This window comes from Podarcis raffonei, chromosome 5 (assembly GCF_027172205.1).
Source record: "Podarcis raffonei isolate rPodRaf1 chromosome 5, rPodRaf1.pri, whole genome shotgun sequence".
Classification (NCBI taxonomy): Eukaryota; Metazoa; Chordata; class Lepidosauria; order Squamata; family Lacertidae; genus Podarcis; species Podarcis raffonei.
Window position 1 is genome coordinate 74,288,661 of NC_070606.1, and position 26,483 is coordinate 74,315,143.

At 38.5% G+C, this 26,483-nt stretch overlaps 1 protein-coding gene across 8 annotated transcripts in view; it reads right to left on the minus strand.

Annotated features, from left to right (window-relative positions):
- Window positions 1–3,103: 3,103 nt before the first annotated feature.
- TFDP2 (transcription factor Dp-2) overlaps window positions 3,104–26,483 on the minus strand; it is a 36,193-nt gene continuing 12,813 nt past the window's right edge. For all 8 annotated transcript variants that reach the window (XM_053390161.1, XM_053390168.1, XM_053390169.1 and 5 more), the window contains 9 exons: window positions 21,413–21,534; window positions 16,983–17,030; window positions 13,443–13,605; window positions 11,707–11,850; window positions 11,042–11,110; window positions 10,330–10,481; window positions 9,215–9,381; window positions 6,106–6,211; window positions 3,104–4,880 (listed from right to left, as the gene is read on the minus strand). In XM_053390161.1, the coding sequence (XP_053246136.1) occupies window positions 4,703–4,880; window positions 6,106–6,211; window positions 9,215–9,381; window positions 10,330–10,481; window positions 11,042–11,110; window positions 11,707–11,850; window positions 13,443–13,605; window positions 16,983–17,030; window positions 21,413–21,534 (1,149 nt within the window). In that variant the 3' untranslated portion in view covers window positions 3,104–4,702. The remainder of the gene's footprint in view (window positions 4,881–6,105; window positions 6,212–9,214; window positions 9,382–10,329; window positions 10,482–11,041; window positions 11,111–11,706; window positions 11,851–13,442; window positions 13,606–16,982; window positions 17,031–21,412; window positions 21,535–26,483) is intronic.

Below are 26,483 nucleotides of genomic sequence, written 5' to 3' on the forward strand. Positions count from 1 at the left end.
CTTTGCGTCTGCCTTCTTTCTCTTAAGACATACACAAGACTACCACATTTTTCACACTTTAGTCACACAAACTATATATTATGCGGTAGTAAAAAAACAAACACAAGCAGAAAAACCCAGCCTCTCTACAAAATAGCATAAAACAGATTTTAAAATATCTGGTAGCTAAGTCATGGAACATTACATCTTCTGCAAGTTCATTTACAAACTACAGACTAAAGTTGCTGCAATGTGCTGGGGTTGGTTTAAATATTTGGATCACTACACAAAGGCTACTTGAGACACAGCTGTTCTGTGTGTACAACATTGCCACATGAATCATTACTATCATCTGACAAGTTTCTTTGCTGCTGGCATATCGATGTGGTGAGAAATAAATAGGCCTTTAGATCATTTGGAGAAAACAGACTATCAAGGTTTTGGTAAAGACAAGAATACTTTCAGGCCATCAGAAATTCTTTTAGGAAGAGAGGACAGAGTCAGAAGTTCTCTAGTGGAATAAAATGGTTGTACTTTTCAGATCATAATCTTTAACCAATTTTGCTCAGGTGTGCACACCAGACATTTATTGGTGTGTACAACACTATGCAGTTCATAAAAAATGGTAGGAAGAAACTTAACATTGTGCCAGACTTAATTCATATGGGTAGCATCAAAGCCAACCATACTCAGAATAGACTCCCTGAAATACCACTACTCCAAATATGATTTGGCTATTTTATTTTCACCTGTGTTAGTGACAGTGGGTTCGCATGATGCAAATTCCTGTTTTAATTAAGACATTTTTGTCAAAGAAACATATATTTCCCACAAACACAAAACATATAAACATTGCATATAAACATTGCATTGTGGTTCCAGTTTAAAAGCATTAAGGATCTTTCATATTTACTTATACTTTCTGTACGTACCCACATAGCAAAATTTGACAACTACAACAAACAAACTTGCGAACATCCGTATTGCTTTAATTGATTTTCCTGTATTTGTTGTTTTCAAAGAAGTCTGAACTTTCCCCAACCATTCAACCATTTCTCTCCAAAACTGGTTCCGAAGGATAACAATCAAAGTGCTCCGTAATATTCATGCCATATGGTCAGCCTCTTTGGTTACTGTGAATTTTCTCTCTTCCCCCTTCTCCCAATTCAGATTGCCAGTTTAATCTGATGAAATCTCAAGGGTTCACTCTAGTCCTACTATGAACTATGAATGCAGCACTTGGCATGAAGGAACCATAAAAGGCATAGCAGAACCCCATCTTTTCCCATCTGCTGTTAATGTGGAATAAGATGCTTGTCCACTCCTTGCATATCACTGTCCCATCCACCTGCCCCCATCTTCTTGGTCAAGAAACATTAATCTCTCATTCCCTGTAACACCCTACCTAGCATGGTGGTCATGCACACACACTAAGTGAGGAAGAGCAGGAGAACAGTGTTCTGTTATGTTGTGTGAGGAACACGCTTCATGAAAATGCTGTTATTTGCAGAACTGGGTTGAGCTCTAATGACACAAAAGCTTCCCATGGACTCTGATGAACAAATGTAGGCAGAATTATGTTCCAATTTCATAAAAGTGTGTGCGCATCTGTGGGGCAAATCTCAGGATATGGTTCTGGGGTACAAAATTCAGCTTTGAAAAAATCTCATCAAAACACACACAAAACAGCAAGTTTGCAGCCCTTTTATGCTGACGTGCTTGAAAGTTGTGGATAAATGCCTGCTTGAATCTTGCGGACCAAGAGTTCCAGTGGCTGAGGCAGGGCCATAGTTCCCTTCCTAACTTTGTGCCTCTCTCTAACAAAACCAGAATAAATTAAGAGGCAGAACAGTAAATCATTTCAAATACGAACAAGAGAAATAATGAAATGAAACTCTCTCTGGCACAGAATTTGAACTGTCTCTGTACATATGTAAGGGAAACATCCTCTTGAACCACATAATCTGCCATTCTAGTTTCAGGTAACCATTCACTTCAAGATGTATTGCCCTAAAACGGAGATGGGGAAGTTGTGATCCTCCACTATAGCAGGTGTTGGAATACAATTCTTATCAGTCCTAGCCAGCATAGCTAACTGTCAGGGGTAGTTCAACAACAGCCGGTGGGCCAAATTTTTCCCGCCCTTTCCCTTAAATATATTTAATGTCTAAGACCTAAAACTGCTTATAAGTAATTGTGCTGGTTATAGGCCATATTATGCACTTAAGACATGGCAATAAGTCCATGCATCCATACAAATGGAATACTTTGGAATAGATTCATAAATATATGCATGCAATGTGGCGATGCCAGGTTTGTGAGTGTGTGTTGTTTAGTGGAGTGGGAGGAAAGAGATGTGCTACAAGGCTGAAATGGTCAAGGGAGAACAGCAGCTTTATAAACATGGGTCTGCAATTTTTTGTAATGCAGGGAATTGGGGGTGTGATTTAAAAGGCCAAAGGAGCATGCAGGTAAGCTTCTCACAAGACCTTCTTCCTGTCCTCAGCTTGTTCCCTCAAGTGCCTTTCTCCCAACCAGTTTACTTCTGGTACTAAAAGCCAACTGGGAGAAAAGACCTGGAAAGATAAGCTACTAAGTAGAGTTTATCCCCCAATCCTTGTGTTTACAGTGAATGGATGGACCCACATTAAAAAGACATGCATCTCCTACCATGAGAAAGTTAGAGTGAAGGTGAAAATGACTTTGTTTTCATTCTACCACATCTCCATGTTTTCGTTCATAGATTGAGCACCTCCCTCCTCATTTGGTCAGCAATTCTGACACAGGAAGGCTTGCTCAATTTAAGTTCTATTCAGAGCACTAGGCCTGGAACATAGTGAAATCCTGCATTCGATATATGTGAAAGACTGCCTAATGGTTTGCCAAATTTTAAAAATTGGAACATGCTTCTGCTACCTCCCAGATGGCAATGTACCCCTAAAGACTAAAAATGGAGCTTTTCTTTTGGATGTTAATACTCATATGCAAAAAAAAACAGTCTGGGGTGAAAAAACCTAGTATATACCTTCTCTAAAACATTCTTTATAATTTCCCCAAAATTAGATCATAGTACTTTCAGCTGAAGCTGCCTCATTTAACACACACACAAAATCCAAGTAAAAAGCCTATTTAGATTACTGTATTCATATATTCACATCCATTGTTACACTTGAAGATACCAGTTTCTTATTTCCCTATCAGCACTGTATGATCTGCAGCAAAGATTATGGCTTCATAGATTATTTTAAAACCTGAGATCAAAATAGTTTCTTCAAAAAAATTCATTTTTTAGTTCTCTAAAGAGAGCTGTATTTTATTTAAATAATTTATAATATTTCATTGGTCTAGTAGACATTTAGAAAGCAAGTTTATTATGATTTCATAACACATTTGTCAGCTAAATTGCTTGGATTCCATAGGACTGTAATTTAAGATTCTATGGGGGAAAGCTTTGCTATAATTTAACCTTCCTTTATCCATTAAAAAGTGTGAGGGAACGTCACATATCAGTTAAAATCTTAGTATTTTGTACTGTCATCTTTTAAAAATTTAAAAATTCCTTCAATACAGTTTCTTCATTTCTAAATTAAAACAGCAGCTGCACAGGATGTGCTGTGAGCATTGTCTCACTGCTTAATGGACAGTAGAAGGGGAAAATGATAATCTAATGAAATACTAAATCTGGAATAGTTAAAACAGAGGATTTCAAGCTGAAAACACATGTCTCTTTGTGAACGTATACCACTTCTTCACACAGCTATCCAACCGGAATAAAACATCAATAGCTTCCCTATCACATAGTCTTATGAGGCACGGTGGCTTTAAATATCTGTGTTCTTCTGTAGAAAAAAAAATGATAATTGGGCAGAGGAGTTAATTAGCATCTTATGTGATGTAAGGGAAAAGAAGCAGGCAACAGATGATGATATAAAAAGAAAAATTGTGCATTGTCCACTCTCACCTTTCTGAAAGGTGTTCTTTCCCCTAATAGTGAAGGGGAAATTAATGTGGGCCAATTCAATTATTCGGTATATGGGCACAGAAGGGGAGATGTGGAGTTGCACACTAACCATGTGCCTTTCAAAGCTTATTGGGAAAGGGCATCCCACTCTTACCCGTCACAAACTTTAATGAGGGTCCTCAAGTTGCCTGGCAGTTTACAGAGGAGTCCACCATGGATCCAGGAGGCCCCTATGCAACCAAGCTACTAGGACCACTTCCAACTTCTTTCTGGCAGTGAGGACTACAAACACAAATACATAAAACACAGGAGCTGACCCTCCACGCATACAGAAGAGGAACAACCCATGCATGAGAAGTGGCCTAGGGTAAATGTGTCCCAAAAGGAAGTGCAGGCAGTCTGTCACTGTAGTGCTGCTTAAGTATGGAATTAACATGTTGCAGGGAGAAGAAATCCATTCTGCCTCTGTGGATGAGATTTGGGTACCAATGAAAGAGAGCACTGTCACACCAGAGGTCATTTGCTTGTTTGAAGGGCTCCACATTCTCTCCGATGTGCATAGGTATGAGCACTGAGTCATCCTCTCTTCTTGTTCCGTAGTAGTACAATGTACTGTGCCTTGTTATAAGCAGCTTCCTGTCTCGATGACACTTTCCCAAAATTTCAACAAAATTGCACAGGGTAAAGAGGCAAAACGTGGAAGAAAACTATGTAAAGAGAGTTAAGCGCACAAGAGGGGTATTTCAAATGACTAGTGTGCCTTTATTCTGGTGAAGAAGAGTCATCTTCATCCTCATCCTCGTCATTGAAGGAACAGGGGGTTTCACCACGTGACTCTGAGTAGTGTGATGTTGCACTGCTGGACTGTTGGCTGCTGGGAGCCAGCAGCTGGCCTGTTGCTAAGGCCACTTCAGAATCTAGACACAACCCTGGATTTCCACTATTAAAGAAGCAAAAAAATCTGCTTGAGAGAACTGCCTCCTATTTAACAACTTGATACTTAAAACTGCATTCTACTAAGCTGTACTGTTGCAGGTTTGGTTAACACATGCAGGTATGCATCTCAACATTAGAATCAATCTCAGTGTTGCATGTGTGATTAAGACATTATGGATTTTTTTAGTTTCTACAGACAGAACTTTCAAACAGAATACTAGTATGCTAAACTTAATCTAATGTTGTGCCATTGTTAATTCTTGTTGCCAGCAGGCCTTGCTGCAATCTGAAGTCAACAGCATATAAAGGGCCTCATATGAACACAGGCTACCTCCTTCCAAATTCTGGCATAATACTCTCCTCACCAGATGCATACTCAGTGTTGCATTGGCCAAGATCCCTCCCACTCCTTCAGGTCTGTTTACCATGCAGCCTGATAAAGAGTTCTAGAGAATTAGAAAGCTTGTGCACTGTTTTGTGGTATTTTGATTGGTCTAATAAAAGCTATCAAATCATGAGTAAATCAACCAAAGAGAAAGTGATGTCCATGCATATGTGAGCAAATCCTTCATAAAATAGGATCTGTGGCTTTAAATAAGTAATTTCACTTTCTCCAGTCATCCTAATCTAGAACCCTACTTAATCTTAAACCCATGAACACATTAATCTTAAACCCCAATCACAGTTCAGCGATTACTTCAGAAATGTATATAGCAAAAGGTGATCAACAGAGATGTAACAAAAATCAGGGTGTCTGCTTGGGAGAATTTAACAAGAAATAAAGGCTCAGGGCTCACTTTTCCCAGAAGGCAATTGTAGTTTCTTAATAACATAAAAAGAAGCCGTCCATTCAACATTTACTTAGGTAAAAGGTAAAAGGACCCCTGACAGTTATGTCCAGTTGCAGACGACTCTGGGGTTGCGGCGCTCATCTTGCTTTACTGGCCAAGGGAGCCGGCGTACAGCTTCCGGGTCATGTGGCCAGCATGACTAAGCCACTTCTGGCGAACCAGAGCAGTGCACGGAAACGACGTTTACCTTCCTGCCAGAGTGGTACCTATTTATCTACTTGCACTTTGACGTGCTTTCGAAGTGCTAGGTTGGCAGGAGCAGGGACCGAGCAATGGGAGCTCACCCCGTCACAGGGATTTGAACCGCCGACTTTCTGATCGGCAAGCCCTAGGCTCTGTGGTTCAGACCACAGCGCCACATGCATCCCGCTTACTTACCTTGACTTAAAAAGAGCAGTATTCCCAGCTGTGGCCAAAGCAGAACCTGCTTGAGCTGAATTTAAAACTAGCCCCTGGTTCAAGCAGTAAATTCCTGTAGACATATCTAAAAGAAAGCATTTAGTCAATTACAACTCAACACATAACATGTATGTGGAGTAAACATGCAACAACAAATGGCCAATACTTTTCCTGTACAGGAACATACTTTTTTATTCTCTTGAGGCATGCCCATGCACCAAGCTACATGTCTGGAATCCTGAAAATTTCACCTTTTAGTCTATTCTGCAGTCATTGAACTGATTCCACCAAGCCTTTTGAAGTTGAAGGGATACATGTGGCTCAGTCTCTTCCCTAGCACCATCTAATCCCTTTCTCATGTTGTGTGAGAGAGTTTAGGGACTGGCAATGGGAGCAGAGACATACATGTCTATTTTCTGTAAAGTACTTGGTATGTTACCAGTACGAAACACATATATAAACACAAGGGCAATATGTATTAAAATGTCTCAGAAAAACAGTATTTGAGGGGGTAAAGTAAGTAATTAGCTATACGTTATATAAAAAGCTAGTTGTTATTTTGTGGTCTATTTCTATTAAGAATTGGCACCAGCTTCTCTCTGTTATGGCCAAGTAGGAATGCCTGAATCTTGCAAACAGGAGTTTGATGATCTGAGTTTATTGCACCCCTATTTCCCCCTGGCTTTCTGTTCTGTTTCCCATGTTATCATATTAGTGGTGTGTCCCACATGCTAGGCATTTTTTTGGGGGATGTATCTTTAAGCCTATCAAAAATATATGCAAGTTAGCTTTCTAGATTTATAGTTCTTGCATGGTAAAACAAACTTCAACCTGAAAAGGCTGAATCATTCAGAGCATTTTAGAGAACAAAATGTTGACTGATCAACTTAAAAATACAATAAGCTGGGTGACTATTTGAGTTAATGCCTCCCCTAATTATCTAAGGAAAATCCCTTTAAATGCAAAATGACATCATAGATCTAGTGTAGCAAATTATCTGGAGAGTCTTTGAAGTGCCAGCACAATGGACTATTTGCATGGGTCTAGTGTACTTTGGCTGTTCCAACAAGAGGGCAAGTTAATCTTTCAGGTACACTGGTAAAATGGTACCAGTGGTAAATTAAAGCTGGCATTATTTTTAGCTCAGGAAATTTTAAAGCAAGACAAGGCCCTCTATACATTCAGACAGATGGAACTAAGAGATTATCTTAGCTTGTTCACTCATTAACCCTTTCTAGATAGTACAGTGAAGATAGGAGAAATACAATAGAGGCAAGTTCAACTATCCAACATTCAACATCTCAAGTTTATTCAGCATCCTGAGGAAATAAAAGTGCTCAATTGAAGTATTTATACCCTTGAATATAGAGATCTAGATAATGAAATCATTGCAATATTACTGCTCTACTTATGGGATTTTGGTATAAGCAAACTCTACAACATCCAATTTTTCCATGTTCAATTTGGTGCTTTAGTTTAAACAATACAATAGCTCATTGACTGTCAGAATAAAGTTGCCATTTGGGATACTGGAAATCCTGTTTAGGTGTGATCAAAGTTGGAAGCTTGCTTCTCTATCTATGTTCAAAGATGCAAGACCTAGAGGCTCAGAACATCAAGAACAGGATATCATTAGCGAATAACTTTTAAAGAGGAATGCACACAACACCATTTTTTGTTATTAATGAGCCATAAGAATATGAACGCAAATGCTTATTTTAAACATTTTACTACCTTGCAGTCCTTAAAAAAAAGGATTATGTTTAACGAAACAAGTAGAGGCTGTTTTGCAATCCTCTCCCTGAAAATTTGTACAACACATATTTAAATCAGCTACTTTGTTTGTACAGGCCTCTGATTTCTGTAACTATGCAGATTAGACAGATCTAGCCACAACTTTACATTGCGTAATTATGTTATGATTAAGAGAACAGATAGGAATCCTTTGAAATAGAAGTTTGCATAGGGAACGATAAAAAAATCCCCATATTGCTCCTGGTTCATAAGGACAATCAGAAGGCCTAAGAAATATTGAAACTATCATTGAATACAAAGACAAAACACAAGATTTGCGGCTTTAAAATATGTTTTGTGTTACTCTAAAAAATTATGCATGTGTTAGTTTAAAAAAAGGTGGTTATATTCACTAAACAAGGAAAATTTCTCTGGGGACACAATGGGTTGGGATTCACCTAGCCAATCTCATCAGTGGAAGCCACTTGCACAATGGGGTTTTCTTCCACTCTCCTCTCAACAAGCAGCAAAATTCGGCTTAGGGGGGTTTCGAGGAAAACCCCAGAACAGCATGCAGGGGGAGGAGAGCAGCTTCCAAGAGTAGCTCACATATACTCACATTACTCCCTCTGTGCTCTACAGTCCTCCTTTCAAAGAAGGAAAGTCTGTCACTTTCAGGGTGATGAGCACCAGGCACCTTTTTGGCAACAACCTATTTTGTGTTTAAAGAAGGCTTGGTGACCACAATAATATTCCTTATTTGGTGTGCCTGCTGCCCCTTAGCAAAGCAAATAGTCTGGGGCAGTGAAAATTGTAGTTCAACAGTATCTTGAGGGCATCAGATTGGAGAAGGCTGGTTTAAAGTATAACATAATCTGCTCTACCTATGTCACAAATGGTTTGAAGTGGTTTTTTAGCTTATCTATTTTGTGACTGTGTGTAGCAAGCCACTTCAAATATTGTTCCACTAAGAGAGATTCTGTAGCCAGAATCAGCCCCTTGATAGTCAATACATTTGCTAGATACCTTTACTGAAACTGTGCAGCATACATTTTCACCGGACTTTAAAAATATGTAGACACTCCCTTAGTTTTAAATAGCAGGGTGACAGCAGGAATTATTAATGGCACTACTTTGAATAGTACACCATTCAAGCACTTTGGTTTATTTACAAGTTCTGGAATCTCTAGTTGCAGATGACTACCTTTAAACCTGTGATTTAGTTTGTACAATACTGCCAACTTTCATAAATCACTCAGTATTGCCATCCTCATGCAGTCTGACATCATTAGAAATTCTTCACGATGGTGAGGATTTGCATTTAATCAGCAACATGCAAAAACCACAGCCTTACCTGTGACATAGCTTTCTAAAGCTTTAGGCACTAGTGATTTAGCAGCTCTTAGGTCTGCCGATGAGCATTTGCCTGTCTCTAGGCCAAGTGACATTCCCATTCGCTTTAATACTTCAGTGTCATCATGGATCTCAAAAGTGCTATCAAAATTAAAAAGGTATTCAAATCTGTAAGAGGGGAAAAATGAGTGAGATTTCCTAGTACAGCTTAGATGCATTTTCTAAATTATATGTTAATAAGTGCCCAAATACAATTACACTTGCAGGATTACTTCATGAGTCAAAGCTATATTTAAAACATAACTAGGTACAGAAAGTGCTTCTGATTGCATCTGGTCAACTGCCATCTCAGCAGGGTACAAATTATTATATTTCCCCAATTAAAAACACTTTTTCCATGTGAGGCAATAGGAGTCCATAAACTTTTCCCCCTCATTAAACAGATTCAAAGTTGAGGGGAAATCTTGCTTAAGCCAAAATCTTTTATTGTACTAAACCAAATGGATTTTAAAGGTCATCTACAGACTCCTCACTCAAATTCAGTGCCCCCCTTCCTGCCCACCAAATGCATTTTAAGTTTATTTCATCCCTACTTAGGTCCTTTAGCCGTCTAAAATTGGTAAAAATAACTTATAGGATAGCTTATAATTGCTATTAGAGAAGCTGTTCCAGAAACAAGATATTTTGTTGTTAGCCAGCTTTATTATGAAAGTTTTTATAACACAAATTTGAATATAAAACCAGGCGTCAACAATTCTGCTTACCACAGTAAGTGTGGTGGTGCCTTCTGGCCAGAATGACCAACAGCCAAAAACAAAGTGAAAGGGGAAAATGTACTATTTTTAAAAAATTAAAAATCTTTATTTCAAAAATAATCACAAATACCAATATACTGATAACATCTTAGCAGGTCAAATCCTATTCAATATCAAAAGCGTTTCAACACAGAGGTCTTCCTCATCAGGCGGACCAAACGTAAAAAATTCAACATGAATTGGGAGAGAAATGGGTAAAATCTGATGGCAAATTGATTTTTTTATTTATTTAGAAAAAACGTTTCTTAGGCTTACTACAAAGCACTCAACACTACAGCATGTACTTTCATATCACACTCACTTGTCAGGAGAGATGCTGCAATCTATGACGGTACTTTTGCTTGTGTTTATTACTAGAAAAGGCAGTTGTATTGTAGAATTTAAAGCTGGAGCACCCTGAGTCTGTTGTTCGTTTTGTTGATTTCTTTGTACCAAATTTTTGAAAGCAATTTGCTGTAGAAGGAGATGAAAATTATCAAATTTTAAAACACATAACAAAACCTGTCCTAGATTATTGTGTCAGAAAATGAGAACTGTTTTAGTATTAGATGAAGCATTGAGAAGCTTAAATTTTAGTATTACTGCAGATTTTGATAAACAAATGTAGGTTAAATCAGAAAATGTCACTGATTTTCTGTGATGCTAGACAGGGAATGACTTCTGTGTTCATACTGGTTTGTCACAGATTCCTTTGAACATTTATTTGCTGTATTAGGAGACAGGCTGCTTTTCAAAAGGCAAACTTATTTTAGTTTACAGCTGAAGGAAACATTGAAGTATGCACTCTGCTACTTTAAGAATGCTTATTTATATATATATGTATATTTTAAAACCACACCACTTAACATTAGTAAACAACATGCAGTGCATTCAACAAAGTTTTACTCAGAGTAGACTGACTGAATTTAATGAACATGACTAAGTTAGGTCCATTAATTTCAACAAGCCTACTGTGAGTTAGCTGAACATCCCCCCAATGGATTTAAGTGATATCATACATTTGAAAAATATACCTGAAGTATAAGTTCTTGCAGCTGAGCTCTCTTCTGTTTTATACGTTCTATACGCCGTTGTTTCTCTATCTTAAATACGAATATGAAAAGAAAGATACAAAACAGTAGATAAATACACAGAAGTGTCTTTTCCTCTGGGCCAAGGTGAAACTGCTTCGTGATTGTTTTAGGGAACCTGAATCGCAGCATATAGGACATATATTGTAAAATCGTCAGATCCACTTCAGATGCCATCAGAACCTTTTGTGCTGCATCAGTCAAGTAGGGAAGTCAGCAAAGTTTAAGTTAAAAATGAGACAATGCTTTAACATGGGGCAGCTAACCAGAACACTGCAATTCTGATTGGGACTTAGGTATAAAAACTATTATATTTTGAAGTTACTGTTTATTGTTTAGTTTCCTTTTAAAGCTGCCCTAAAATTAATACTCCAGAACAGTTTACAGTCTATTTCTTAAGACTAAGATTTTATTATACATCTATAAAAACAGTATGTAAAGATTAATAAAACTTCTATTTTTTTTTTGTTGGTGTGGGGCCCACACAGATAGCACTCACACTCATAATTTATATAGAACCACTCTACTTAAAGTAGAATTCATGCGTCTCCATTTTATACACAGAAAATACAATGTTAGCCAATATAAATTTTCCACCCCTCACTCACCTCAAGGTTTTGACATTCTTGAGCTGAGTTTGTAGGAAGACCTATCCATTTGATTTCTTTTTTCTCCTTTGAAATAATGTTCATCGCCATCAATACATTGAGGGCATCATAAACTCTCCGCCTAATATTCTTCTGATCATAAACCTGTTTAAAATGCACTACTGTTAAATATATCATCAGCTCACTACAGGTATGAAAAACAGTATTAAATCATTTTAAAATGCATATAAAGGTTTCACTGCAGGCAGGACATTAATGTGAACACTATAACTAATATTTACGGACCAAGATTGTAGAAAACCAAGACATATACAATATCAAACCAGTGGTGGTTCTCCTTCCCAATCACATACACATCTCATATTCTTCCACAGGAATGTGGAAAAGGCATATATAAATTAATGTGAACATTGTCTCTAAGTATTTACATGCTCAGAAGTAACTGCATAATTGACAAAGTATACAAAATTTGTATATTTCTCCCTACAACTACGTAGGAAAAATATCATGCAAAAAGTTGCCTTGATGATATCCAAAGCTTGAACAGGGGCCAAGAGAGGTCCAATTTATTACCTAATTAGCCGTGAGAACAACATTTGCAAGTTTGATTACAGAATCATTAGAGTACTGAATCTTTGAAAATGCCACATGTTATAAGCATGTATTTTTTATTAAAAACATATGGCAACATTTGAACAGACTGAAAGGGCAATACAACATATGTTTTAATCTATAGATTGCTAGACTACACCATGAAAAATTGAGAAAGCTAACACATGTCAACTGATGCTGAATATTAAAGCAGTTTAAATACGTCCAAGCTCTGTGACTGCTGCATTCTTCCCCTTTCTATATCTGCCTCCTGCTCATACTTTTCTAATTTGGGCTCAGAGTAAGCGCTGCTGGCAGCAGAAGATTCCAAAGGGTGGCTACATCTCCTGCCACCTCACTGCCACCTGCATCATCACTCCCCGTACAATCATGTCTCCTCCGGCTCACAGGTGTTGCAGAGCTGCAGCCACTCTGCTGCTTGAACCTGGCAGGGCAATCATGGATGGCGAGGGGAGCGCTCCTCTACTCGCCCCTTGGACCATGAGATTTCACAATTGCAATTTCCTAATGGTAAGATTTCACAACAGCAGCCTGCAAAAAATGTTTTATAGTGCTGAAAAGTGATCTACCCATTTCAGTCCTTCATTGAAGGTGATGTCTGCATCTTAGCAAAAACATCACTCTTATAGCAAACTGAGGCAGCTGAGTGCCTATAAGTCTAAAGCTAAAATAGGACTGCTCCAAAATAAGGGAATGGTTCCCATCTACTTCGAAGAGTAACAAGATCTGCAAAAGTATACAAGTTTGTAAATTCATGGGGCAGGTGTAGGAGAGAGAGCAGGGATTTAAAAGCTGAAAATGGGCTAACAAGCACATGTGAGGTCCCAGGGCTTACAGAATGTTGACAGCAATTGAGTCAGAGAGAGACAGAGAGACAGCTCTAAAGGAAACTGAAGCCGGACAGACTGTACAAGTTTATTATGTCAATCTATGACTGAAAATAGCTGAGGCATAGATTGGTAAGTGTTTCAGCAAAAGTGGGGTAGGGAAGAAAATTGAGGGTGGGGTGGAAAGAGCATTGGTCTCAAGCCCTTAATAGTTTACACATAATATTTTAATTTGATTTTAGAGGAACATGTGGGTTGAAAAATATTAGATGTGTATGAATGTTACTTTCTACTTACTGAATCTGTAGCTAAGTGGCCATTAGAGTTTGTAAAATCCGATACCAGCTCATCTGCAACTTCATTATAAGATGTTGTTCCTTTATGCTGGACCTTTTCACATACTTTCATTGAAAAATGTCTCAAACCCTTTCCGTTTTTATCTCCCTTTCTGCTTCTTTTACTGTGATGAAGAAAAATTCAAATCTTAAGTTTGACAACAAAGACCAATCACAGATTTTTCATGCTAAGCACTACCTGTTTGCTGGAAGGTGCAGTATCTGAAAAAAAAAATGTTTATTTGGGAGAATATGATAAATAATTTATAATGTTAGAATAAAAATGCCATGAAATTTTAATTTCATTCTCCTTCTTGCAAGATACTGCTTTGTGCTTACATTATGAATGTGTTCTTTGCAAAGATTATACAGTACATTAAACCATCTAGCTAGTTTACTAGAATTTTGGAAGTGCAGAAGAACCTACTCTAAAATGTAATCATTTTCAAACCAAAAAACCAGTAGCAAATGAAATAATTTGCTCCAATGCATTTCAAGCTCATAATGTTTTTCTTCTGGGGATATGATTCTATGTTTTCTGGAAATTCTAAAATGGTATACTTGCTTACAACTCACATATAATAGAATCAAATGGTGTATTTGCCATTTTTTTACTTGCAGTGGCAAAGAAAACCTTGTGGGGTCTGATCAAAAGTACATATAGTTCAGTACTTTGCTCCTGTTAGTAACTAGCTAGACTGTGAAGCCCACAAGCAGAGCATGAGCTCAGTAGCCTACCACTACTGTCCAGCCCCCCCCCAGTAGCCAGTATTCAGTGGAATACTGCCCCTGCATATGAAGTTTCCATATAGTCACATGGGCTCAGGCAGAAGTTTGGTAGACTTGCTGGTAGAGATGGTGGGAACTGAACCTGAGACCTTTTGACATGAAAAGCATATGCTCTACTATGACTCTAACATATTTTTTTTACCGTCACTAACTTCACTTTCGCTTTCTATATACAAGTAGTAAAATTCAGTTGCTATAAAATCTTACAAGTGTAGCCCTGTAGTGATTGATAAAGCGCTGAAGTAAGTTTCCCAGAATTGTGCCTGCAGAAAAGCACATGGCGATTTAACTAGATTTTTCTCACCAGAAGTCAATGATAGATCTTATCACCTCTACAAAGCTGCATTTCCAAATATTTTGCAAGTTACATAAACAACCGGACAGTTATTAGTTTGAGCCAGACAATCTGTTAGAATAGGTGTGCAAGCACAACAAAGGACAATATTATTTGTTCTATTACAGTAAACTGAACTATTTCAGGAAGATGGAAAGACACCAACAATTAAAAACGAAATCTTGCTAACAAGTTCAAAAGTCAGCATATTCAGACTTCCGGGTTGGCGCCTCCAGCAATGGCGGAGCTCCTCCGATCGGGAGGAACTTGCTCCGTGGAAGGCAGGGTCTGATCACCACGGCGAAGGCGGAGACCCTCTGAAATCACAAGCGGGAGAAGCTTGTGAACTTGGGATTCGGCTGGCACCTTCTGCGCCTCCCCTACTCGCGGGGAAACCCTGTTTTGGGGATCCGGAGCGATGTGGGGTGAGTGGCGCGGTGCTTCGAATTGACTGCATCTTTCACGGAGTGAAGCCAGATTGCTGTTGCCGGAAAGCGCTGACTTTTTCCTGTGGACAATTGGATTTTAAACAACTACCCGTGAGTAGAACGGAAAATTGGATCTTTAAATACCTTAATTTGGCACCGAAACGGGGAAGGTCTTAAACAGGAAGTCCACCTTCCCCTTTTGTAAATAGAGTGAAGCAAAGACGTTATAAGCTAAAGTCTTTGAAAGCTTTTGGCAAAGGATTAAATTTTCATCGGTTAAAACTACAAAACCCCCCTTGGAAGCAGGAGAAGAGGGGGGAAATTTTGGACTTAGCGAGCCTGCAGGAGAGAGTGAAAAATCAAATTATCACTGCTCCGAACCTGGAAAAGGGCTGCCAGAAAAAGTGAAGTTTTGGGAGAGTTCATTGACTGCGAACAGAACATTTTTGACAGCTAGTTATATAAGAGAAAGATACTGTTTCCATTGTCCTCTTCTGCGTTTGAAAAGGAGGAAAAGTAACTGGAAATTGAAACTATTTTTATGGCTTGAATTGTGCTCGAAAGGATTGATACAAGTGGAGACTGTTTCCCTCTAGAGGGAGTCTTTGAAACTGTCACAGGAGTGCAACTGGGGAATCGCCAGCTGCAAGATAAGCAATTGTGAGAACCAGAGATTTACCTTGGACCATTCAAAATGTTGACAGGAGAAGCCATTGTGATGGTATTATGTAAGATAAGCTACTCGCTGGAACAGCTTCATAAGAAGACAGATGACATGTCTTTTAAAATTGACAATTTGGACCAAAAAGTGACTAATTGGAGTCAAAAAGTGAGCACCAACACAGAAATAATTCAGGACTTGGTACAAGAATCTACTTTGGCAGGACAGATTGTGGAGGAGAAAGAGAAAGCTGTGGTTGTTGAGCCTAAAGTAATACAAGTGGGATCCTCAGTCTTACAGAAGCAAATTGAGGATTACAAATTGAGGCCTTCTATGACTGAATCTAGAAAAAGCCAGATTTTGAAGATTGGATCCTGGCTTGGACGGAAGAAGGCAAGTTGGAAAGATCCTTCTATGCAGGGATTAACTGACTTTTGGGACATGGACTTGGGTCTAGAGGAGATTGGAGTTCTGAGGGCCTTTGGATTTGGAGGAATTTTGAAACATGTCATGAAACATCTTACAGACCTCAGCTTCAACTATGGAAATTTGGCTGACCTGTCCGGAAGGAATAAAAGCATTGTTAGGTTGGAGTCTTCTTGAGATTTGCTCTTTGGCATTAAAGAATATGAAGACGACCTGCAGAAGGGACCTGGAAAAGAGTTAAGAGCCTCGGACATAAGATCTCCAGGTTGATGGACTATATGGAATTGACGGAAAGGACTGGCAGAATCCAAAACCAGGGAGAGGAGATGGTGGAAGAAGATTAGAGAATTTAAAGTTTATATATAGAAATACTGTAAAATTAATGAATGATAGAAAAATGGTGGAAAGAAATTTTATGGCCTTAGCAGAAATGTTATAAGGAGTTAAGCATATATAAGTATCTTAGTTTTAATGATAAAAAATATGTTAAGATATTTATAATATGACAGAAAATAGAGAAAGATGGAAAGGATTTGCTGAAACAATTAATAGAAGTGGAATACAAAAAGGGAGGTGAGAGGAAGTCGAGGAAACAAGGGAATGAAAGATAGAGTATGGAAAAGGTGTGATGTATGTTTTTAAATGGTTATTGTTTTGTTTAGGGTTAGGGTTTTGTTTAGTTTAGTTTAATGTGTTTAGGTTGTGTTTTGTATTGCTTATATATTGTATTGTATTGTTTCTTCTTTTTTTGTTTTTCCTCTCTTGTCTCTTTTCTTTTTCTTTTCCTTTTCTGTAATCTTTAAAAGTAATAAATATTATTTTAAAAAAAAGTCAGTATATTCAGGATGCAGCAGTGATACAAACCTTTCCAAAAAATCTGATTCCATAAAGTCTCGAGTTCGTTTTCTATCCCTGTAAACATTAAAAAACAGCACATATCAAAATATGGATTTTAGGCTGTACTAATGTTTCATAGCACAAGTTATACCTATTCTAAATATTTTAAGTACTTGTTTTATTCATTTTTAAAGCTAGTCAAATATATTGAGCATAATTTGTAATAGTTGTAATTGCCCCTAGGGGAATGCAACTTGACTAAACCTAAATCCAATTAAAACTTAAATAAATTGGAATTTATTTGTACATTGTTTGTTTTAAATTATTCAGTGTACACCACTAAGTGATTCCTTGGTTAAACAGTTATTTTATTTAGATGAATTTCTAGAAATAAAACCAATGGGTGAGATTCAGTTGTAAGAGTTTTGCTGGGATGAGAAATATTGTTTCTGTTCAACTTCATTCCCTGATCACCTTCCTGAGCTCTAGCTGAGGAACCTGAAACCTTGCTGGGGAACGGGGGCTGATCAGCAGGCCTTCCTGGACATACTAAATGAGCATCTCATTAGAAAAATGGGCAATAACATCTCCCTTGGGAAGAAGGCCAATGGAAGAGAAATTTTGATAGTCCCAAGAGTTCCTAAGAAAGGAACCCTGGTAGAAGAACTGGATGATAAAACAGCTGGAGAATTATTTCTGCTCCCTTTTGTGGTGCTGGTGCCTGGAGTAGCTCTAGAACAGCTCTTGCCCTTCTCTGACTTTTGCAGAATCTTGTAGGGACCTGGACAGCAACAAACTGGCCACATCAGTTCTCAAACTGGTCATAACACTCTCTGCCCTAGTTCTCTCTTAAAGCCAATTTTTAAGAGGATATGTGATTTCATTCACATTGTTATATGCTCGTACAGTGGTACCTCGGGTTACATACGCTTCAGGTTACAGACTCCGCTAACCCAGAAATAGTACTTCGGGTTAAGAACTTTGCTTCAGGATGAGAATAGAAATCGCGCGGTGGCAGCAGCGAGGGGGCCCCATTAGCTAAAGTGGTGCTTCAGGTTAAGAACAGTTTGAGGTTAAGAACGGACCTCCGGAACGAATTAAGTACGTAACCAGAGGTACCACTGTATAAACGTTTCTGTTTCTTATTGTGTTTGTTGCATTCCGATTATATGTAGTAGTGCCTCAATTTAAAAAAAATAATGAGATGAAACAACCAGGTCCTCAGTCCATGCAATGAACTGTGAAAGTGGTTGATCCTCAAACAAAACTCAAGAAAAGCCTGAGCGGTGAAGATTGCACCATTTTCCTCTGCTGGTTGCCTGCTCAAGACCTGGGCAGACTGCACCACATTAGCAGCTGTTTCTCCTGCTGCTTTTCCTGTTTTCATCTTTGCAGTGCCTATATAGCTAAGGTGGGTCTTGGCAGTGCTTCTCCTCCCAACATGCTTTCCTTGTCCTGCCCCTAGAGCAAGGGAGTTATTCAAACAAGCAGACACATGCACTCTGCTTGCTTATCCTCCACAACCAGCCCAAAGGAAGAAGTTCATATATAGAGCAGCAGTAGCAGGAGACTGGCTCCAACTATCAGAAACCATCCCACATCTTTGACTGGAAGGCGCTGTGGGTAAATGGGCGTTAGGTAGTTAGGTAGCCTGTTCTGGATGGGGTTGCACTGCCTCTAGTTTGCTACCAAGCCAGGTTAAAGCACCTGTCATTAATGTATGGAGCTTTAAGCAACTTGGGAACCATTTACCTGAGAGAACGTTTCCTCTTATATAGAGACCTATCCGATTACTAAGACCTTTAGAAGAGGCCCTGCTAGCTGTGCCATAAGCTAGAGAACTCAACTGTGTGGCAACAAAGAAATGGGCCTTCTCATGATTACTATTTTACTATGTTTAGAGAAGTCTTTAATGTTTGATGTTTTATCGTGTTTTAAATATTCTGTTGGGAGCTGCCCAGAGATGGATGGGGTAAAAATATATTATTATTATTATTATTATTTCACAGAAACATTTGGATACAATCACTATAAGGAGGAAGGAAAGGGCACACCGGGGGAGGTGGTGTTTGTCTGTGGAAGAGGACATACAATTTGATAAGCTAGGAATCACAAAAGAGGAAGGCTTCTCTACCGAATCATTGTGGGTGAAGATAGTATAAATGCAAATATTGTTGAAGCAATTGGGAACAGTGATTACAGTGCTATCCTATTCAATATATATATGTAAATGGACAATTGCTAAGAAAATCCAACATGGCCACATTTGATAATGAGGGGATTGGTAAAAAGAAAAAGAAAAATACATATTGCATACCACTCTGTGATCCTCGGATGAAAGGTGGCATAGAAAATTTGTTGTTATCGTGATTATTAAGTTGAAAATGAAAGTCAAAAGGGTTGGATTTCTCCAAAATCCTTATAAGTTGTTTAAAACCACAAAATCGATACCACAGATCAAGAAAAGATATGACCAGGGCTAATAGGGTGCCTGTGCCATTAACAAGCAGCATAAAAGCAGCCATTAGAGACAAGAAAACTTCCTTTAGAAAATGCAAGTCTTGTTGAAATGTGGAAATGACCGGGAACACACATTTTGGCAAAATAAATACAAGCAGACAGTAAGGGATGCCAAAGGATAATTAAGGAGCACATTGCTAAAAACATGAAGACCACCAACCAAGAAATATTTAAATACATTAGTATCAAGAGACCAGCTAGGAAGGCAGTTGGACCTTTGGATGACAATAGAGTTAAAGGTATATTGAAGTAGGATAAGGAGATTGTGGAGAGAATAAATGAATTATATGCATCTATCTTCACAGTGGAAGATATAGGGCAAATCCCTGTGCTGAAATTAACTTTCACAGTGTGAGGAACTGCGGCAAATAGTGGAGACAAAAGACAAAGTTTGAGGTATTATTGACAAAATTTTAAAAAATGACAGGTTGCCAGGTCTGGATGGCTGCCACCCAAGAGTTCTTAAAGAACTCAAATGTGAAATTGCTGATCCGCTAACAAAAAGCCAGAGAAAAGCATTGTCAAAGACAAAATTGCCAAGCATAGTGGAACCAGTGGGGCTTCTATAAGGGTAAGTCCTGTCTCTCTAACCTGTAATTTTTTTTAAGAGTGTCAACAGGCATATGATAGAGGTGATCCAGCTGACATGTATTTTGACTTTTAAAAAGCTTTTGATGCAAGATCACACCAGTCATGGAATAGAGAAGTCCTCTGGTTAAGAAACAGGAAACAAAGTTGGAATAAATGGACAGTTCTCACAATGAAGGGATGTAGAAAGTGGAGTCCCTCAAGCATCAATATTGGGACCTGTCCTTTTTAACTTGTTCATAAATCATTTAGTTGGGGGTATGCAGTGAGGCAGCCAAGTTTGCTCATGATATGAAATTGTTCCGGGTGGCAATAACAAAAAGGAGCTGTGAAGGATCTCTTCAAACTGAGTTGAATGGGCAGTAAAATGGCAAATGCAATTCAATGTATGAAAGTGTAAAGTGATGCATGTAGGGGCAAAAAGAATATCAATTTCACATATATGCTCATAGGGTCTGAAGTGGCAGTGACTGACCAGGAGTGAGACCTTTGGGTTGTAGTGGATAGCTTTCTGAAGTTGTTTACTCTGCTTCTTAGCTAGCTGGGAGAAGTGAAAGTGAAAGATAATGAGTGCCCTAAAGGATAGTTTTTTTAAAAAAAAATATTCCTGTATTCCATACCTGCAAGTTAAAGAGATCTTGGATAACTTAGGCAAACAAAAGCAGATGATGTTACAGCAACCATATCTCTAGTTACCAAAAATTTAGACTATCTCTAGCACCATATAGATCTTACAAGCTTCTAGAAAGAGTGAAAATAGATATAAAGCAACTCAGCAAAATTCACAATAAACCAAGCCCAGCTGCTAAATTCAAAGTGTTAACCCCTTCCAATTTCTTTATATATATTATCAGCATGAAATCAAAATCTTTGCCATTCTAGTGAACACTGAATATTTAAAATGTTTAAAATAGCACAGCTTCAAAACTGTTCAGAATAGCTGCACAGTAAGGCCAAAGTACCTCTTAACTTCTTGATGAAGAGCAAAGCTCTATGCAACAGCAGCCCATTTTGTTGCTCACCAATGGAACTTACACTGGCAAACTAGATTTTAAAAGAATAGCCTTTTCTTAGCCCTACTTCCAGATTGGCATACTTCTCTAATATGCAAGTGTGATGCTATACATACAACAGAAATTTAAGGAAGGAGTAAGGACTTGTTTTAATTGCGCAAATAGTCTCCATTATTTCTATCATCCCATATATAAATTATGTAATTTAATGAACCTTGACCAAAGTCAAGCGGCTACATGTTTGCATACAAAAGTCAAAAAGTGCATTAAGTAGAATTCCTAACTTATGAAGAAAACATGGAACTCAGAATGAACATGCAAGAACAGATTATTTACCCTGGAACCCAGCCAGTGGCTTCAGCTATATGCATCTGTGTGACCATGGCTGATGCTGTGGTGTAGGGACACCCAATGAGAACACTTCCCGAATTGGTCAGTCTTTGTGGTGTGCTTATAATCTATAGAAATTAGAGAAAGAACAAATTAAACTCTGCAAAGTAAACCTGAACACAGAAACAGTAAAATACATCTTATATGGAGCTTAAACCGAATACAGTGGTACCTCAGGTTACAGGCGCTTCAGGTTACAGACTCTGCTAACCCAGAAATAGTACCTTGGGTTAAGAACTTTGCTTCAGGATGAGAACAGAAATCGTGCTCTGGCGCCACAGCGGCAGCAGAAGGCCCATTAGCTAAAGTGGTACCTCAGGTTAAGAACAGTTTCAGGTTAAGAACGGACCTCCAGAACGAATTATATTCTTAACCTGAGGTACCCACTGTATCAGTATCTATCCTCAAAAATACACAATGAAAGTGTGGAAGTGTACAATTTTCAGAATTGGGACTGTGCTAAGGGATTAATGATGTTGGGATAAACTCCTAATATTTAGAATCAGAGTTGGAAAAATCATGCTGCAGGAATAAAGCCTCTCCAAGGCAATATATTCCACTGTCAAACAGAACATACCAGCAAGAAGTTACTCCTAATTTTTAGCTTAAATCCTTTTGATACAATTGATTTGGGTACTGCCCTCTGTAAAACAAATTACAATATCATGCATGTGTGAGTCATTCAAATATTTGAAGATGGTCATTGTATCGCCTTTCAGTGTTTCCTCACAGGACACGGTCTCCAACTCTTTCACTTTTGTCACTCTCGCCTGGACATGTTCCAGTTTGTCATTATCCTTCCTAAACTGACATTTCAAGAATATAGAGTGGTACCATTACTTCCAATGACCTGGATGCTATATGTCTGTTGATGCAACCTAGAATTGCATTAGTCCTGTTAGCTGCTGCACTGCACTGCTGACATTTCATAGTTTAAACAGGAAGTCTACATTTTCCATGCATTTCTATTCCATATCAAATGGTCTATAAACACAGCATGACTTTTCAGTGTTGGCTACACCCTTAAGAAACTTTTGCAACAAGGTCAGCATGATGTCAGCCAGATGCTGTCCTATTGAGAGGCCACCTTCTCTTTGTTGAACTGCCAATCAAAACACACACAAATCCCTGATAGTAGAAGATGCTCTGTCCTATTGACTAGGGAAACTGAATTCTTCTTAACCATAATATGGGTTGTAACAATATCTTTCTACTTCCCAAGAGTAAATGTTACAATAAATGTTGCCAAGATTATAATAAAAATATTAAGAATGCAGTTCTTATTCACTTTACAGTGAATTAAAAATATATTTTAAAAATTTGTTAGTAGAAGAGTGCTTTACTTGAGTAGAAGGAATAATTTAGCAAGATCGAATGTGGAGGTGGTGGAGCAGAATCCTACCATGAGGCCCTAACCCCAACACATGTTCAATTCAAAATCTGTACAGAGTTCAGGTCCTCCACACCTGGCCTGAAATAGCTAAGCAGGGTTAGGTAAGACAGGAAAGATAACAATTCACTTCCTTGCAATTTTTCTTAACGATGAAAACACAAAATTGTGTAATAACCTGATTTTTCTTTGTGAGCCTGTTCAAACAATGGTTGCCTCCTGGAGGCAAAGTATTGTCTAAACAAGCCAAATTTGAGAATGTAGAGTTCCTTCACATGAGTGGCATTCACAGCATTTATGGGGGGGAAATATGTATACTGATGGTTTAAGATAAGGAGATTAGATCATTCTGTATGGCAACATATTTTCAACTGAGAAAAACAAAGAATATAAAACCTCAAACGTAACAGAATTAGGTATGCATATAAACTAAACTACAAGTAACCATATGAAGCATATTCAGGGGACTGGCAGCATAAAGGTTTTTGTGGGGCCAGAGTTCAGCAGCAATCTTGAAAGATGAAAAATAAACAATATTCAGCGATATGCCATTAGGTCTCATCTGAGTATCATCCACTTAGTTATTAACCTTGACATAGGCCTGTACAAACTGGAATTCTAGGATCTAAAAGCGCTTCAGTTTGAGACAGTCAAGGCTTAACAAATTCACTAATGCACAAAACAGTATGAAACTTAGATGGTGCCCATCTTAACTTCCATGCCATGAAAGTAGTAGATATATTCTGGTCTAATGTTGTAATCATAACTCAAAGCAAATTTTTTAAGCAGCAAAACTCAAGCCTTCAAAGATTACACTTAAGTATTGTTAGTTTGGCAGATCCTCCATGCCAAATGTCATTCTAATAGGGAGTACGTCCATTTGATTTTAAGATGGCTAAACTTTTCAAGCTGAAACACAACATGCTTCAACTATGAAGCCACTTCTGCAGCTCTACAATACCATGCAGAGTTGCAAATGTACACACCCTGGTCTTACAGACACACATCTATGAATAGTTCAGAAATGAACATATTAACACACTCTTACACTGGTATACTATACAGCTGTTGTCACAAATCATGCCCCTTTAAACCATGGCTCAGAAGTGCTAATAATATTTTAATAAAAAATTCTAGTGTTCATGCCTGCAAACAGCACACAAAGCTTTCCCATTTCAAGACAAAAATTATTGATTGAAATATTAAATATTTGGTATCACAGTACTAACTATACCATCACTACAGTCTGTGTCAAGCAATAGACTACAGACTAAGAACGCTACATTTTGTATTTTATTTGAATACAAGAATAGTGGTTAGTTTCTAGTTGCGGTATCTTTTAATTCTACTCTACTGCCATCTACTGTAAAAAAATTTAAAATGCAGACTATAGGGGTCATTGCTTGAAAGGGCTCACCCAAAAACCAGAACAAAAGTAGACAAAACCATTTTGAACATTTTGAGCCAGGGAATGCCAGCTTACTATAAAACCAGTGCAGATGTAACACCCCAATCTTCTAACTGTGCTCAGAAGATTGGGAGCATGCCACTTACAAGCTCTCTTTCTCCCATGCTGGCCTATGATAATTTTAAATGAAAATAAGAGAGAAACTGGCACATGAGGAGAAGTATACAAGTCCTCTGTAACTCAATGAAACATACTATTGGTGCCCAAAAAGGGTAGAAACACCCCTTACATTTTGCTGCAGGCCTCAAAAATGACTGCACTAGGGAGAAGAGGAGGACTCCACAACTACTGGTGAGGGACTGAGATAAAAGAGAAGCAAAGGAGTCACAAAGTTGTACACATTATGTTGCAGGTCTCTCCCCTATCCCTGCACTAGTTTCCTCGAACAGAACAGTCATCAATAAAGCAGCAGCTTTTTTGTACTAATAGGATTCTCCAGATGCAAAATATATACCAAAACAGCCCAACAAGGACATCTTGAGTTTTTATGCTTACAAAATGGGGAGAGGGTAACAGAAGCAGAGGATGGAAGTCCGAGTCTTAGAATAATTCCAAGTTAGGAAAGTAGATAGAAACTAACCTACAGTCCTACATTGACGCACCAGATAGGGCAGACCTAGCTAGTGGGGGGGGGGGTGGAGTATCTCATCAACAAAAAATGTAGTCTTGGCTTTCAGTTTCCCAGGCAAACAAAAAAGAGTTATGAAGATGGAAATCCAGCAGTGGTGTTGGGTAAAAGTAAAGGTAAAGGTACCCCTGCCTGTACGGGCCAGTCGTGTCCGGCTCTAGGGTTGTGCGCCCATCTCACTTAAGAGGCCGGGGGCCAGCGCTGTCTGGAGACACTTCCGGGTCATGTGGTCAGCGTGACAAAGCTGCTCTGGCGAACTGGCACCAGCGCAGCGCACAGAAACGCCATTTACCTTCCCGCTATAAAGCGGTACCTATTTATCTACTTGCACTTAAGGGTGCTTTCCAACTGCTAGGTGGGCAGGAGCTGGGACTGAAAGACGGGAGCTCACCCCACCGCGGGGATTCGAACCGCCGACCATGCGATTGGCAAGCCCTAGGCGCTGAGGTTTTACCCACAGCGCCAGTGGGTGTTGGGGCTATCCATTAAATGGTACTGAGTGTCTCATGTTGTGTTAGTGGTAGATAGATCAGTTAATGTGGCAGCCCAGCGTGTGACATCTGTGAAAAGGCAAATTCAATGTTACAGATCTCTAGGAAAATGACTGAAAATAAGTCTATCAATGTCATATGATTTCATATTAATCTATGCTGTCAAACTACTTGAAATACTGTGTACAGTTCTGGGTGGCATGCCTCAAAAAGAATATTGTAGAACTAGAAATGGGCAACTAAGATGATCAAGGGCTGAAGCTAGACCCCTATCAAGAACTGCTATAAATAATGTCTGGGCCTTTTTAGTTAAAAAAATGGCATATAGGAGTGCCATTTTTGACATATCAGGGGTGACATATTATGTAAGATTATGCATGGTGTGCAAAAAGTGGATGGGGAAGTTTTTCTCCTTATCACATAAGACTAGAACACAGGGTCTTCCAATGAAGCTGACTAATGCAAGGTGCTTCAGCCCAGCATATCTGGAGGGATGAGACCCTCTCCCTCCTCTCCAGAAATAGCAGTCTTTTGATACTGTACCAGAGTTCATAGTTCAATGCCAATAAATTTTCAGTTGAATATGTATTATTCAAAGTCAAAATAGCTGCAGCTACCTTCAAAGTTTCCTGTTATCATGTAACATTTTAGGTTTTAAAACTTGCATTCAAGGTCACTAGTATAAAATTATATGATGAAGAAAGCAAGATGTATCTTTCAGCAGAACTAGAAACTTTGAATATGTAACATGAAAGACTTATTTCCCCTCTGCTGCCCAGTAAGGGAACAACAATTAACAAACCAAACTTACTCAGTTCTGACATGGCCTCATGATTATTGGCTTGAGGTGGTGGTCTTTTACAATGGTGGTATTAGTGTTACAGAACACACACCTTGCTAAACACCAAGACACCCCATCTGTATTGGCATCCTGTATATTTTGAAATTGCACCTGTTTACAGCAGCATTTCCTTGCTATTTTGACCCAGGCCTTCTGTTTTAATGGGATTATTTTATTATGTATTTTAATTATGGATGTT